Raw genomic sequence first — 15,439 nt, 5'->3', positions numbered from 1 at the left:
TTAGCTACGTTACTAGGTAGTTTCTACACTTTACCCACTATAGTTCTGTGATTAGCTACGTTACTAGGTAGTTTCTACTCTTTACCCACTATAGTTCTGTGATTAGCTACGTTACTAGGTAGTTTCTACACTTTACCCACTATAGTTCTGTGATTAGCTACGTTACTAGGTAGTTTCTACACTTTACCCACTATATATAGTTCTGTGATTAGCTACGTTACTAGGTAGTTTCTACACTTTACCCACTATAGTTCTGTGATTAGCTACGTTACTAGGTAGTTTCTACTCTTTACCCACTATAGTTCTGTGATTAGCTACGTTACTAGGTAGTTTCTACTCTTTACCCACTATAGTTCTGTGATTAGCTACGTTACTAGGTAGTTTCTACACTTTACCCACTATATATAGTTCTGTGATTAGCTACGTTACTAGGTAATTTCTACACTTTACCCACTATAGTTCTGTGATTAGCTACGTTACTAGGTAGTTTCTACACTTTACCCACTATAGTTCTGTGGTTACGTTACTAGGTAGTTTCTGCACTTTACCCACTATAGTTCTGTGATTAGCTACGTTACTAGGTAATTTCTACACTTTACCCACTATAGTTCTGTGATTAGCTACGTTACTAGGTAGTTTCTACTCTTTACCCACTATAGTTTTGTGATTAGCTACGTTACTAGATAGTTTCTACACTTTACCCACCATAGTTCTGTGATTAGCTACGTTAGTAGATAGTTTCTACACTTTACCCACTATAGTTCTGTGATTAGCTATGTTACTAGGTAGTTTCTACTCTTTACCCACTATAGTTCTGTTACTAGGTAGTTTCTACACTTTACCCACTATAGTTCTGTGATTAGCTACGTTACTAGGTAGTTTCTACACTTTACCCACTATAGTTCTGTGGCTACGTTACGAGGTAGTTTCTACACTTTACCCACTATAGTTCTGTGATTAGCTACGTTACTAGGTAGTTTCTACACTTTACCCACTATAGTTCTGTGATTAGCTACGTTACTAGGTAGTTTCTACTCTTTACCCACTATAGTTCTGTGATTAGCTACGTTACTAGGTAGTTTCTACTCTTTACCCACTATAGTTCTGTGATTAGCTACGTTACTAGGTAGTTTCTACTCTTTACCCACTATAGTTCTGTGGTTACGTTACTAGATAGTTTCTACACTTTACCCACCATAGTTCTGTGATTAGCTACGTTAGTAGATAGTTTCTACACTTTACCCACTATAGTTCTGTGATTAGCTATGTTACTAGGTAGTTTCTACTCTTTACCCACTATAGTTCTGTTACTAGGTAGTTTCTACACTTTACCCACTATAGTTCTGTGATTAGTCACGTTACTAGGTAGTTTCTACTCTTTACCCACTATAGTTCTGTGATTAGCCACGTTACTAGGTAGTTTCTACTCTTTACCCACTATAGTTCTGTGATTAGCTACGTTACTAGGTAGTTTCTACACTTTACCCACTATAGTTCTGTGATTAGCTACGTTACTAGGTAGTTTCTACTCTTTACCCACTATAGTTCTGTGATTAGCTACGTTACTAGGTAGTTTCTACTCTTTACCCACTATAGTTCTGTGATTAGCTACGTTACTAGGTAGTTTCTACGCTTTACCCACTATAGTTTTGTGATTAGCTACGTTACTAGATAGTTTCTACACTTTACCCACCATAGTTCTGTGATTAGCTACGTTAGTAGATAGTTTCTACACTTTACCCACTATAGTTCTGTGATTAGCTATGTTACTAGGTAGTTTCTACTCTTTACCCACTATAGTTCTGTTACTAGGTAGTTTCTACACTTTACCCACTATAGTTCTGTTACTAGGTAGTTTCTACACTTTACCCACTATAGTTCTGTTACTAGGTAGTTTCTACACTTTACCCACTATAGTTCTGTTACTAGGTAATTTCTACACTTTACCCACTATAGTTCTGTGATTAGCTACGTTACTAGGTAGTTTCTACACTTTACCCACTATAGTTCTGTGATTAGCTACGTTACTAGGTAGTTTCTACACTTTACCCACTATAGTTCTGTGATTAGCTACGTTACTAGGTAGTTTCTACACTTTACCCACTATAGTTCTGTGATTAGCTACGTTACTAGGTAGTTTCTACACTTTACCCACTATAGTTCTGTTACTAGGTAGTTTCTACACTTTATCCACTATAGTTCTGTGATTACCTACGTTACTAGGTAGTTTCTACTCTTTACCCACTATAGTTCTGTGATTACCTACGTTACTAGGTAGTTTCTACTCTTTACCCACTATAGTTCTGTGATTAGCCACGTTACTAGGTAGTTTCTACTCTTTACCCACTATAGTTCTGTGATTAGCTACGTTACTAGGTAGTTTCTACTCTTTACCCACTATAGTTCTGTTACTAGGTAGTTTCTACACTTTACCCACTATAGTTCTGTGATTAGCTACGTTACTTGGTAGTTTCTACTATGTACCCACTATAGTTCTGTGGTTACGTTACTAGATAGTTTCTACACTTTACCCACTATGGTTCTGTGATTAGCTACGTTACTGACAACTGAGCAATATGTCACACGTCGCCTCGTAATAATTATAGCAATAATGTTTTTTCTTAATGGATTCGAGGTTTACACTCCAAAACAGATGCATATATGTATTGAGTTTATATTGCTGACTAGACAGTTGGACTTTATCTTCTGGCGCAATATTAACCGGCACCGAAGAAACAACCGTGACAGTTTCCCTGTTCTAAAAGCAACTAATGAAACAATTTCAGAGACAGTCCGTGTTGTCAATACCTTTGCAGATTATTTCAGAGAGCTTTATGAACCAGCAGAAGATAATAACTTTTTAAGAGATTTCAAAGTCAAGATTGACAATGAACTTGATAGTCTAGTTGACAAAAGTAACAGCAACACCGAAACCTTACTGTGTACACCATTCACACAAAATGAGATACTGTCTGCAATCAGACAGTTAAAACGTGGAAAAGCAGGTGGGCCTGACTCATTAACATATGAGCATATCATCTTCGGGGGACCATCTGTTGCTGACTGTCTCTCACGCCTTTACAATGCCATTGTTACAGTAGAATACATACCAACGTCGTTTAAATCTGCATACCTTGTCCCCATCTTCAAAGGAGGTAATAAAGATCGATCGAACACATCAAACTACAGGGGAATAACCCTGCTGCCATCAATTCACAAATTATTCGAACTATGCATTTCTAAACGTATGCAATCCTGGCTCAACGAAAAAATCATACCACACCCTTTACAAGCTGGATACCAACCTGGCCAGAGTAACATAACCACAGCCTTTGTCATTCTGGAGACAATATACCACCATATTGAAAGACACAGCAAATTATTCATGTGTTGCTTAGACTTCCACAAAGATTTTGATTCCGTTTGGTGGAATGAGCTATTTTACAAGATGTATTATATGGGCATAAATTCAAAACTATGGCGAATTCTACGTACAATGTTTATTGGTCAAAACTGTCAAATTGCTTTAGGAACGCATGTATCCAACTATATATTTAATCGTCTGTGTGAGTGTGTAAAAATGTGAATGACGTATAACTCAAGAAATTTATGTTGCATTACAATTTTATTTGACAGTTTAAATTATGTTATGTATTTTTCATCGACAGCTAGAATTTGGCGAATCTTGCACCACTGTGTGGATTAGTGATGTCAAGCTAGCCAAGCTGGGTAAGATTCATAGCTATAGTCACCACATTAACTAATTATTACAGGAATAAGACGGGGTGTCGTCAATAATTGAAATTGAAAGAGACTGCTTCCTGGCCATTGAATCAGGCCTCGGCGAGCTCGGCCCATGGCATACAAAGAGAAGTACATTTTACTCAGAGAGAAAAATAAAGTATTTACAAGAGACAGGAAAAGAAAAGTTTGACCATGTTTAGTTGCCGTTTGACTTTTACAAAATCATCACATGTGGGGTTTTAGTTGATAATAATGCAAAACATTTTTCGTCTGTTGGGTGAAAACGGAATATTTTTGAGGAATTAAGCCTGTTCTGTATTAATTGATAGTAAAGTGAACAAAATAATATAAAATGACAATCGTCCTCTACTACAGTTATACCTGTTTTTTTCCGCAATACTGAGTGAAGGGTACATGAAAGGTATCGTTCTGATTCCAGCATTGACTTAAAACTTAGAATAGCTACGTAATCTACTTGATTGGTTCAATGAAGCTGACCATTCCTGCCTGTAACAGTCTGCTTCTCAACTTCTAATACTTTAATTTTCTGTTATTTTAATTATTTCATCCGAACTTTGTAATCTTTAGTAATTTCTCTGGAAATTATTATGTTCTCGAATAAACTATTCTTTCAGAATAAGTTGTATTTTACATTTGCCTGGTATTTATCGACTGCAACAATGATTCTTTTTCCTTCCTTGCTAGTCTGCCTGCCTGTCTGTCCGTCCATCCGTCTGTTTGTCAGTCTCTGTCCGTCCTTCCGTCTGTCTGTCTGTCTGTCTGTCTGTCTGTCTGTCTGTCTGTCTGTCTGTCTGTCTGTCTGTCTGTCCGTACTTCTGTGTGCTTCTCTATCTGTTTTGGGGGGACATGTTTGTTCATTTCTTTGATTCATATATATTTAATCGTCTGTATTTCTATATATGTATCATTACAGTGTCATATCTATGTATCATTACAGTGTCATATCCACCTTTGATATTCTGTTCTACAAATGTCTATCATATACAAGATCATTTATAGGTAAGAGAACTGAGTTATTCTGTTACCACAGACGATGACTTGTGGGTAAGAGAACTGAGCTATTCTGTTACCACAGACGATGACTTGTGGGTAAGAGAACTGAGCTATTCTGTTACCACAGACGATGACTTGTAGGTAAGAGAACTGAGTTATTCTGTTACCACAGACGATGACTTGTGGGTAAGAGAGCTGAGTTATTCTGTTACCACAGACGATGACTTGTGGGTAAGAGAGCTGAGTTATTCTGTTACCACAGACGATGACTTGTGGGTAAGAGAGCTGAGTTATTCTGTTACCACAGACGATGACTTGTAGGTAAGAGAACTGAGCTATTCTGTTACCACAGACGATGACTTGTGGGTAAGAGAGCTGAGCTATTCTGTTACCACAGACGATGGCTTGTGGGTAAGAGAACTGAGTTATTCTGTTACCACAGACGATGACTTGTGGGTAAGAGAACTGAGTTATTCTGTTACCACAGACGATGACTTGTGGGTAAGAGAACTGAGCTATTCTGTTACCACAGACGATGACTTGTAGGTAAGAGAACTGAGTTATTCTGTTACCACAGACGATGACTTGTGGGTAAGAGAGCTGAGCTATTCTGTTACCACAGACGATGACTTGTGGGTAAGAGAGCTGAGCTATTCTGTTACCACATACGATGACTTGTGGGTAAGAGAGCTGAGCTATTCTGTTACCACAGACGATGACTTGTGGGTAAGAGAACTGAGTTATTCTGTTACCACAGACGATGACTTGTGGGTAAGAGAACTGAGTTATTCTGTTACCACAGACGATGACTTGTGGGTAAGAGAACTGAGTTATTCTGTTACCACAGACGATGACTTGTAGAGAGATCTTGCTATAAAGAGAGTTTTCAGTGCTTGTCTTAAATAATTGAAGTGGATGTTTTGTTGATAATATCATTTGGTTTCCGGACACAAAACTTTAAGACTATCGTAGGTGTATGTGGGAGGCAGGGGTGGGGGGGGGGTGTTGGAGGGGTGAATGTCTAATAGAAATATTGATATCGTCTAGTGTTCGACATCATACATGTACAAGTATACTATTCCTTTACTGGTTTGATACAAAATCAAACTCAAAAATCAGCTTCTTTTATCTTTTCACTCAGGATTGTCAAATTTTGTACAAAGTCATACAAAGCAATGAGATGAACCAATAAACATTGATGGACTCAATATCAAGACTTTGTGTGTAAATATATATATATATATATATATATATATATATATATATATATATATATATATATATATATATATTCAATATTATCAATATTGACAATATACACTAGACCACGTTCTAACCACAACCCATCACTCCACAGAAGTCATACATTTACTGAACACATAGCACATGATTAACAATTTTAATTTATTTTATTAGCTTACGTCATCAATCAATGCATACTTGCGTACAGATCATAGCTGGAAAAGTCGAATGAATTTTAAAAAAAAATCTATAGTATTTCAAAATGAAAGTATCAAAATGATAACAAAAATTCGAGCTGCGGATTGTTGATTTATAGAATTCTACTTAATTTTCTCCTGGGTACATACAATGGATATCACCTTTGTGGCCTGAAATATGAACGTCAGAAATAGTAAGTAAACATAATATTGCAATATTGGTAGTGTTACATGATTTATTTCTATATAGTTCGCGTTGTGTTGAACGATATCACCACTGATATCAAGTTGGTATAATGGAATGCCCTCAACGTTTCTATGAGGTGAATATCAAGTATGTGAATTCAACTCTCGAAGCTACTATGAGGTGAATATCAGGCTTCTATGAGGTGAATATCAAGTATTTGTATTCAAACCTTGAAGCGATGTTCTTTTCTTTTGTCACTATGTTTGATACATTATCACTTTCAATGAAATTGAGTAAATATTGGTCAGGGATGATTTTTTTGAAAAACGTGTGGTTTACTTATATATATATATTTCTTTTTGTTAGGAAAATAGCAAATTCAAATGTCTATAGACAAAGGTAAAGTCTGTGTGTGTGTGTGTGTGTGTGTGTGTGTGTGTGTGCGTGCGTGCGTGTGTAATTATGTGCAAATATTTCCTTATTTCATGATATATTATTAAAATACACACTACATCTATCTATCTTACTTGTGTATAGTGTTCTATTCCTACTTACCATGGACTTCCTTAGCATGACGGCAAACTTGATAATATTTGCCGCTCGTTTTCAAGTTATCAAGTGCGGGATCAAACCAGTCTGGAACATGACTGTCTTTGCGGACCATCACGTGTGAATGTCCAGATCCACATTTGAGAGCATCTCCGATTGCCTCGAAACCTAACGAATTAGTTTGGCCTGCAAGGGATGTCAGCATGAAGACTGCATCGATCTGTAAACAGGAAAGTGTACATAAGTAACCCATTACTGGACATCATCTGTAAATAATTTGTAAACAAACAAAATACTGTCTGTGTATTTTTCTTACTGAGAGAAAACAAATTGTTAATTATGACACACAAAGCAGTATGCAGATTAGTTTAGATTATCATAAATATATTGTGAATCTTGACTTTATTAAACGACATAGATTTGTGTATCTAGGCGGAGTCCAGGAGTTTCAAACAATATCTGACTACAATGCAAAACCAAATACCTTCAAAGTGAGGATGGTGACGGTTTAGTCAATTTAAAGTTGGTCACTGGTGTACAGTCATTGAAAGATACAATGTGACAATATTTCTTTTTTTGTGTATATAACTAAAAGAATATGTTTTTATATGAAAGTAATGCAGGTGTGTCAATTATATATTATCAGCAGCGACAATACCAGACTTGTATACAACAATCGCATGAACGCACATTATGCAGACGAGTATCATTTGCATTTGAACTGTTAGCGATACAAACACAGTCATTGGTCAATATCCATACCTTTTCGTCTTTCAATTCATTGAACAGATCTTCTCTGGCATCAACATACTCGGTCACATTAGGATCATCAAGATGTTCGGTTCCAATGATATGGTCCCTGTGTCCCTTCAAACAGTGTTTGTCACTAGCCCATCCATCAACGAAACCTGTGCCAGACGAGAGAAATCAATAACTGTCTTGTGATTAGGTAGGCACTTTGCACGAGAAGTTGCATTTTGGTTTTATCGATGGCGTTTATTCTTCTTATTTTTAAAATATTACAAGAGAGGGCAATAAAAGGGAAATATTATCGTAATGATAGGTTAAATAATAATATACGGCATGTACACTTTGAAATGATAGAACTGGTATTTCTATAGAGTTGATTTTGGTTTCTCGTGCTTCATGTTTGATTTTGGTTTCTCGTGCTTCATGTTAGAACTAACTTGTAACTGAATCTACACCTCGTGAAATGTGTGTTTGCTAACAGGAGATCAATCATGTCTCGATATACAGTATCCTCCTAAAGACTTGAGGTCCCCCTCCCGTCGTTTTGTCTTCAAACTGCTCCTTGTTATACACAACCTCGGACAACAATTTAGTCAAACAATTCAAGTTATACATATTAAAAAATAAACTCGCCACCAAATCCCAAAGGCTAAGCAATCTTTATCCTCGTTCCGATCTCAATATTGAAAGCATGATGTATACAAGTAGGTTCTATAGTTACCGATGTGACTGGTTTGAATGTTGGTTGGGTCGAATCCCTTGGGGTTTCCAGCCTTGACGTAGAAATGGGCATCATTTCCTTCATCCCAGTAGGGGTGAGTGAAAGCCACTGAGTGTTCCCTTTCAGAGGTTAACATCCATGACATACAGCCATCGTAGTGTTTGGCAAGGAGACCTGCAAAAAGTAGGAATACATCTTAGCTTACAAGCTTATCGAAATTTAGAGTTTTTGTAAAATGGTCGTAAATGTTGTTAAAATGTCATCATAATCGCTGTCAATATTCCCATGTCATATGTACTATCACTTTTATGATTTGACACGTGACCCGTCTGATATACATTTGCACAGATGCAAAAAGGTGCCATAAGAAATTCGATCAAACCTACCGATGCCACCTCTTGAATGTTCTCCACTGTGATGTGTGTAACAGTTACTGGATGCATCATAGACAGTTTCACATTTTTTCCCAGCCTGTTTACAAACTGAAAGACAGAAAGGAGTGGTACATATATTATGACGAAGAGTAATTGTTTAGTTTCACAACCAAAACATATGCCAGTAGACGTTAAATAACCGCCAAAACTCTAATGTACTCAGTTATGGTTCTTCTCCTGTCACGTGTGGCATGTGACCATCAGGTATTTGTTCGTGTAATATCCGCACCTATTGGATGACATTTTACAATAGCCAATGGAGACCGTGTCACGTGATAAAATACTACTCGTTCAGATATTCACTCACCTGCCTTCACAAGGTCAAAGTTGAAACCAGCCATTTCTCCGTCGTCATTTCTACAAAAATAAATCATCGTATAATTAACTCAGTTTGGATAGAAACTATATGGATGTCACACCTTTGTTGCAGAATTTATGGTGTGTTAATATTCACTTACGTAATTTCATTAGCTCTGTCTACCAATTCAGTTAAGTGGGCAATTATACAACAACTGATAAAGGTAGGCTAACGTGTGGATAAATGAATATTGATACTGTAAGTTGAACTTAAAGACACAACACGTTTTAACCAGACTGGATAGGGAGTATTTACAGTCTACTTGAAACACACACCAAGTCACTTTAATGTAGGTTTTTAGGGTATAAAGTTAACAACTAGTTTACGTAGTCATTGAAATAAAAACAATTTTACTTGGTAAACTAAGCTTACTTTCTGTCGGAGGTAAACCTTACACAGTAGGTGCTAAATGACGTAATCTAATTTGTGTGTGATTTATCGTTTTAGCAGTCATGATGGAACGATGAAACCTTGTATAATTAGGATGAGAAACTTTAGGAGACAGGATCAAATTAATGTGTTTTAATTGTTTTATCAGAGTTTTTATCTAGTCAGAAATTAAGTATATAGTTGAATGTTAACTTACACATATTCTAGGGCACAGTTACAGGACAGACTTGAGGCGAAAGTGTAGACTCGATTGTCGGTTATTCTATTTTCCAATTCGTCAATGATTTTCTTGCCCATTTTTTCTCCCAATATGCGGAAGAGGACGAGAGAACGGAGCAGTTGGTTAGGTTGTTGTTGACCGGCCATTGCTGGAGCGAATGGTGAGGCCTGTCCCGCACTCTGAAATGGGATAGTTTAGATACATAATAAAGTTGATAACGTAATGTGGTGATTACGATTTATACTGAGATATGTTGTCATATCACAAGAGTGTTAAAGTAAAGGCTGTGGTCATCTTTATGTTAAATGTTTACGTCGAAAAGTTGTTCTTATTGTTTTTTTTTGTTCTTGTTTTTCATCACTTTTGTAGCAAATGACACTGATGCTTCACCTGAAAGCAACACATAGTCGAGATACTTTTCTTTTATACAAACAAACATTTAAAGTTTAAACCTATAGTCAAATAACTCAAAAGTATGATTTTTGTTATCATTTTCATTTTTTTTATTAATATGAAGATTTAAAACTATGGAAGATACTTTGAAACAATTCACAATGCACGTGTTGGATAGCTTTACAGGAATCTCGTTCAAATATGATATTTGCAAGACACTCATTGGTTAGGATTATGTGATGATGTCTTGCCATTAGTAGTGATGAGTGGTTTTGAAAGAAATAGTAACATCCTATTGTGTTAATCTAAGTGAACACGAGCAGAAAATAATGAAGTATTTCGACTCTTTGATCACTGGTAATATCACAATTACATACATTCAAGTACGATACTAACATACTCCCGCTTAAACTATCATTTCACAATATGGTCCCAAAGGTAGACTTTATATTTACCATACGACGCATCATCATGGCGCGCATCATTGGCAGAGGAACGTGTTGTGACATCATAGCTCGTGCAATGGGACCTGGGCCACCAAGGGGACCAGCATGAGCAGCAGCACCACCGCCAGCAGCACCACCACCAAAGAGATTTCTCATCATCATCATACGCAATAATGGTTTATCTTCTAGTGGCTTATCTTCAAACAGCCCTGCAAGAGGACCTCCAAGTCCATCCTGCTCTTCGGAAGATTCTTCAGAGGCGAAAACCCCTATAAAGTAAAGAAGAGGGAGTTAAGTATGCTTAGGATTTCAGTCGTCTGTCTGTCTGTCTGTCTGTCTGTCTGTCTGTCTGTGTATGTATGTATGTATGTATGTATGTATGCATGTGTGTATGCGTGTATGAGTGTATGTGTGTATGTATGTAAGTATGTATGTGTGTGTGTGTGTGTGTGTGTGTGTGTGTGTGTGTGTGTGTGTGTGTGTGTGTGTGTGTGTACATGGGGAATGGCCGTGTTAATTTTAGAAAGACGATAATTAGATACATGTACTATTTGGACTGTGCGATTATTTCACTGTAGTCGTTTCCAACAAACACCAACCCTTGCCTTTGTGGTAATAAATGTACTTTCTTCCTAAACCAGTCATGCCATTATCTCTCAATATTGGAAACCAGCACAAGAGTCGATGTCAGTGTGTGTGTGTGTGTGTGTGTGTGTGTGTGTGTCTGTGTGTGTCTGTGTCTGTCTGTCTGTCTGTCTGTCTGTCTGTCTGTCTGTCTGTCTGTCTGTCTGTCTGTTTGTCTGTCTGTCTGTCTGTGTCTGTGTGTATGTCTGTGTATGTATGTCTGTGTACGTGTGTGTGTCTGTGTCTGTCTGTGTGTGTGTCTGTGGGTGTGTGTGTGTGTCTGTGTCTGTGTCTGTCTTTCTGTCTGTCTCACCATTTTCGCAAAGACGGCTGGCACATTTCAAACGACATTTGGTGCACTTTGTTCATTAGAGTAATGACTAGAACTGATTACATATTTTGTAAATACCCATCAATGTTAATAACTTGATCTATTTGCGTAATTGAATGGTTTTTGGCGATTAGGCTATATCCTAAGAATGCACACTTCAAATTCTACAACATTTGGTACATTCATTGATGATAAAGTGCATGTGTCACATAAAGTTTGATATTATAGCTTGTAGTTTTAACGCATTAGCGATTTTCAGTAATTAGGCTATATCTTAAAATTGCATGTTTCAAATTTCAAACATAACTATTAAATCACATATGTTCTGTTGCATTCCATCAATTATGTCTGTAGGAACGAAAATCTAAAGACTTTGCCCTTTGCTTTACGGAAGGCATGCAGTTTAAATCTGGTTTCAGATTTCTTTAGCTCGTCATATTGTTAACTTCGATCTTTCTTGTTGTTACTTTGCCTATTTATGCATTAGACTGTGTGATAGCATAAACTCTAATGCATTTGTTGGTTTAGGACATATGCGCATTCAGTTCACTGTATCTGATCTGGATATATGTAATACGGAAGTAGATACTTGGTAAGAAAACCCGACATCACGCCATGTCCAGACGTCCAAAGATCGCGGTTATAATCGAACTACTTTACGTGCCGCAAAGATTGCTGGAAATACCACACCACTTTACGTTTAAAGACTGCAGTATAGATTACACCACTTTACGCGCAGAGAACATACCTCTTTACGTTAAAAAACTGCAGTATAGATTATTTTAGCACTTCGTATGTCATTAACTGGAAGGGATCAGTAGCCGTAAAATGGTTTGCGAGATTTGCGAGTAAGTAAATATTTATGAGAGAGAGAATAAATAAATATGATGTAAATAGAACTATTGTCATTCCATCATTTAGATTCGATGGAAATCAGTTTTTAACTCTCCTCATACCACCAGTTCACAGTAATATATCTTAGGCGACATTTATTGTCTACAAGTATGTTATAGTGGGAATAAAACACAGAGATAGACTTGGAAAAAGTCCATCAATAAAATACCATTTGAAATGTCTTTGGAGATAAAAAAATTGAAATGTCTTTGGAGTTAATAAAAAAAATAAAAATAAAATAAAATACTAGTAGCTTTTAGAGTAAATGATTTTATTGATTTTTTCACCTACGCCTCCAACTTTGCAAGAGGGGAAATTTTTAGATTCTTCAGAAAAAAAAAATAATTAAACGGCCAGTTTGGTGTTTTTGCTAACGAATACGAGAACAAATTCATTTCAATCATGAAGCGCAAGATGAAATTTTGTGCAAGTTCAAAAATATTAAGGTTTGCATATATTTATATATATATATACTCAGTATATGTAAAAATGTCTATGCTGGAGTAAACAGTGCCCAATACATTATGTACGTAGAGCGGTATAAATAACTAACCATCTCCGAAGAACAAACTGTATACAGTATCTGCTGAAACGATTTAAACGACGCAACTTTCGATGTTTTTTAAACTATCTGGACCAAACTGTGTTCGTCATTTTTTTCACTTATGGCAGTAAAAATATCTTACTCTTTTTCTCACTATATTCAATAACGCAAAAAAAAAATATGACAAAAATAGTTTTGCATCAGATGTAAGAAATATAAAATTGTTATACTGCAATGTTATACTTACCAAGGGCTAGGAGTCCGAAAAGGACGAGAGTCGTCAGTTTTGCCATCGTTCCTGTCCAATGCCAACACGATTGAGTGTAAACCAGTCTTTGGTACATAGATTTAACAGGCCTTTATCTAACACACCGGATATCACTCCACAGATAACATCTTTTTCGATTGAAGATAAAAATAGAAGACAATACATCAATAAATTTTGGACATGTCATCTGCTATCTTGTTTACCTCCCAGGTCTCGTCAGTTAGCATCCAATTAATCCTGACTGACCCTATTAATCTTGTCAAGTAGCGTGGTTTCTTTCTCCGTCCTTGGTCTCTTGGTCAGGTCAGGTCAAAGTAATTTCCGCTGACTTCAGCATTTTGGCAACCGTGCCAATTATGGCGATAAATTCAGCTTTGTTTGCTCAAAATAGGAGTTCGTTTTCTTCATCGAAATACTAACTTAACTTGGAGGGCACAATTGAGAAATAAAGTAAACTTGCAAAGGTATAACTAGAAACATTATATATTCATAGCGTGATTGTCTTGAAACTCATCACTTTGAAATATTACACTTTGTGTGTGAGAGAGTAGAAGTATTTGGTACAGAGTCCTTTCATTACTTGAAGTCGATGGTAAAGCTACAATCACCTCGTTGGATTTTTGTCAAAGTCAGAGTACATCACCTGGTCTATATTTTCAAACACAACAGGAAACAATAAGATAACAAATTGACGAATTAAATTCTGTCTTTGTGCCAAAAAGTTGAATCAATAGCGAAAATTTACTCAATATCTTTTAACTTAGCATAACATAACAGGAAACATTTAGATAATAAATGGCGAAGAGAATTCTGTCTTTGTGCCAAAAAATTGGATCAGTGCCTAAAACTTGTTCAAATACGACAATAAAATCAACCAATCACGAATGTTCTTATCGGGCGCTGCACAAGAAGTGACCTTTGGGACTGAACGCATAAAAACAAAAGTCGTACATTCTCGTATGACTTGGTGGCGCACTTTGGGTCGTCGGAGAAAATATTAATCTATACGTCTATCTGTGTCTCAGTGTCTGTGTCTCAGTGTCTGTGTATGTGTCTGTCGCTGTGTGCATGGCATGATCCAAGTCGGTCTGCTGAAATCTTGGCAAAGGTCCATGGGATTAGACAAGACTGTATGGAATACACAAGTACGTTAGAGTTGCATACATGTACATTCGAAATACACGTAGCAATGGTACAGGCTAAGTACATCATATGGAACATCGTGTTGTTATATCATCGACCCCCAACCAAGTTGAACGTTCCATACCACAATGCTAAGAGAGAACTGAAATTATACTAAATTGTTCTACTTCGTCTATTGACAATAGATTTAAAAAAATCATGATTCTAGCCATACATACATACATACATACATGCATGCATGCATACATACATACATACATACATACATACATACATACATACATACATACATACATACATACATACATACATACATACATACATACATACATACATACATACATACATACATACATACATACATACATACATACAAACAAACATACATACATACATACATACATACATACATACATACATTTATTTATTTATTTTTTAATTATCTATTTATTTATCTATTAAGTCGTGTACACAAGAAGTGACATTGGCAAAAGAACTTAACAAATGTAGCATTGATGTTCACTTGAAGTAAAGCTATTACTTACAATATCTAGTATATCATTGCAATACGTGACAGTAACACTTGCTAATTGTCATCTACAAATGACAAAATATACTTAAATGAAGAATGCTTATCAAACTTTAGTAGTTGAGATTGTGAACTAAATATAGTATCAAAGTATTTATCTCTAATACTCTGTATTTTTTAATTGTTACACAGCATTGTGCAATAAGACTCATCTCCAACACTTGAACTACATATTGTGCATAGCCTATGTATCATTTCAATGTTCTATCTAATTGTAACGACGAACTTCAATTGGCAATATATGGTTTGAAATTCTTAGTTTTGTAACAGTTATTCTAGCAAAAATGTTTGTAACAACAGATAAATATTTTTCACGCGGAAAAGTTAACTTAAATTTGAGAATAAACATTAAGTTTGTTGTTACTTGCCACAGATTTCTTCCACATGTCAATAAATTTTGA

At 36.2% G+C, this 15,439-nt stretch overlaps 1 protein-coding gene across 1 annotated transcript; it reads right to left on the bottom strand.

The window, feature by feature from the left end:
* Nucleotides 1-6,294: 6,294 nt before the first annotated feature.
* On the bottom strand, nucleotides 6,295-10,757 carry LOC144433458 (ABC transporter arginine-binding protein 1-like). The gene is made up of 8 exons (XM_078121790.1): nucleotides 10,655-10,757; nucleotides 9,783-9,985; nucleotides 9,146-9,195; nucleotides 8,791-8,886; nucleotides 8,405-8,578; nucleotides 7,696-7,841; nucleotides 6,940-7,153; nucleotides 6,295-6,368 (listed from the first exon to the last, which is right to left on the bottom strand). Exons 1-8 carry the CDS (start codon nucleotides 10,709-10,711, stop codon nucleotides 6,325-6,327), a joined length of 984 nt encoding a protein of 327 aa, XP_077977916.1. The 5' UTR covers nucleotides 10,712-10,757; the 3' UTR covers nucleotides 6,295-6,324.
* Between the last annotated feature and the right edge of the window lie 4,682 nt (nucleotides 10,758-15,439).

Source organism: Glandiceps talaboti, chromosome 3 (genome assembly GCF_964340395.1).
Source record: "Glandiceps talaboti chromosome 3, keGlaTala1.1, whole genome shotgun sequence".
NCBI lineage: Eukaryota > Metazoa > Hemichordata > Enteropneusta > Spengelidae > Glandiceps > Glandiceps talaboti.
The sequence above is the reverse complement of the archived record's forward strand: the minus strand, read 5'-3'. Positions and strand labels throughout refer to the sequence as shown.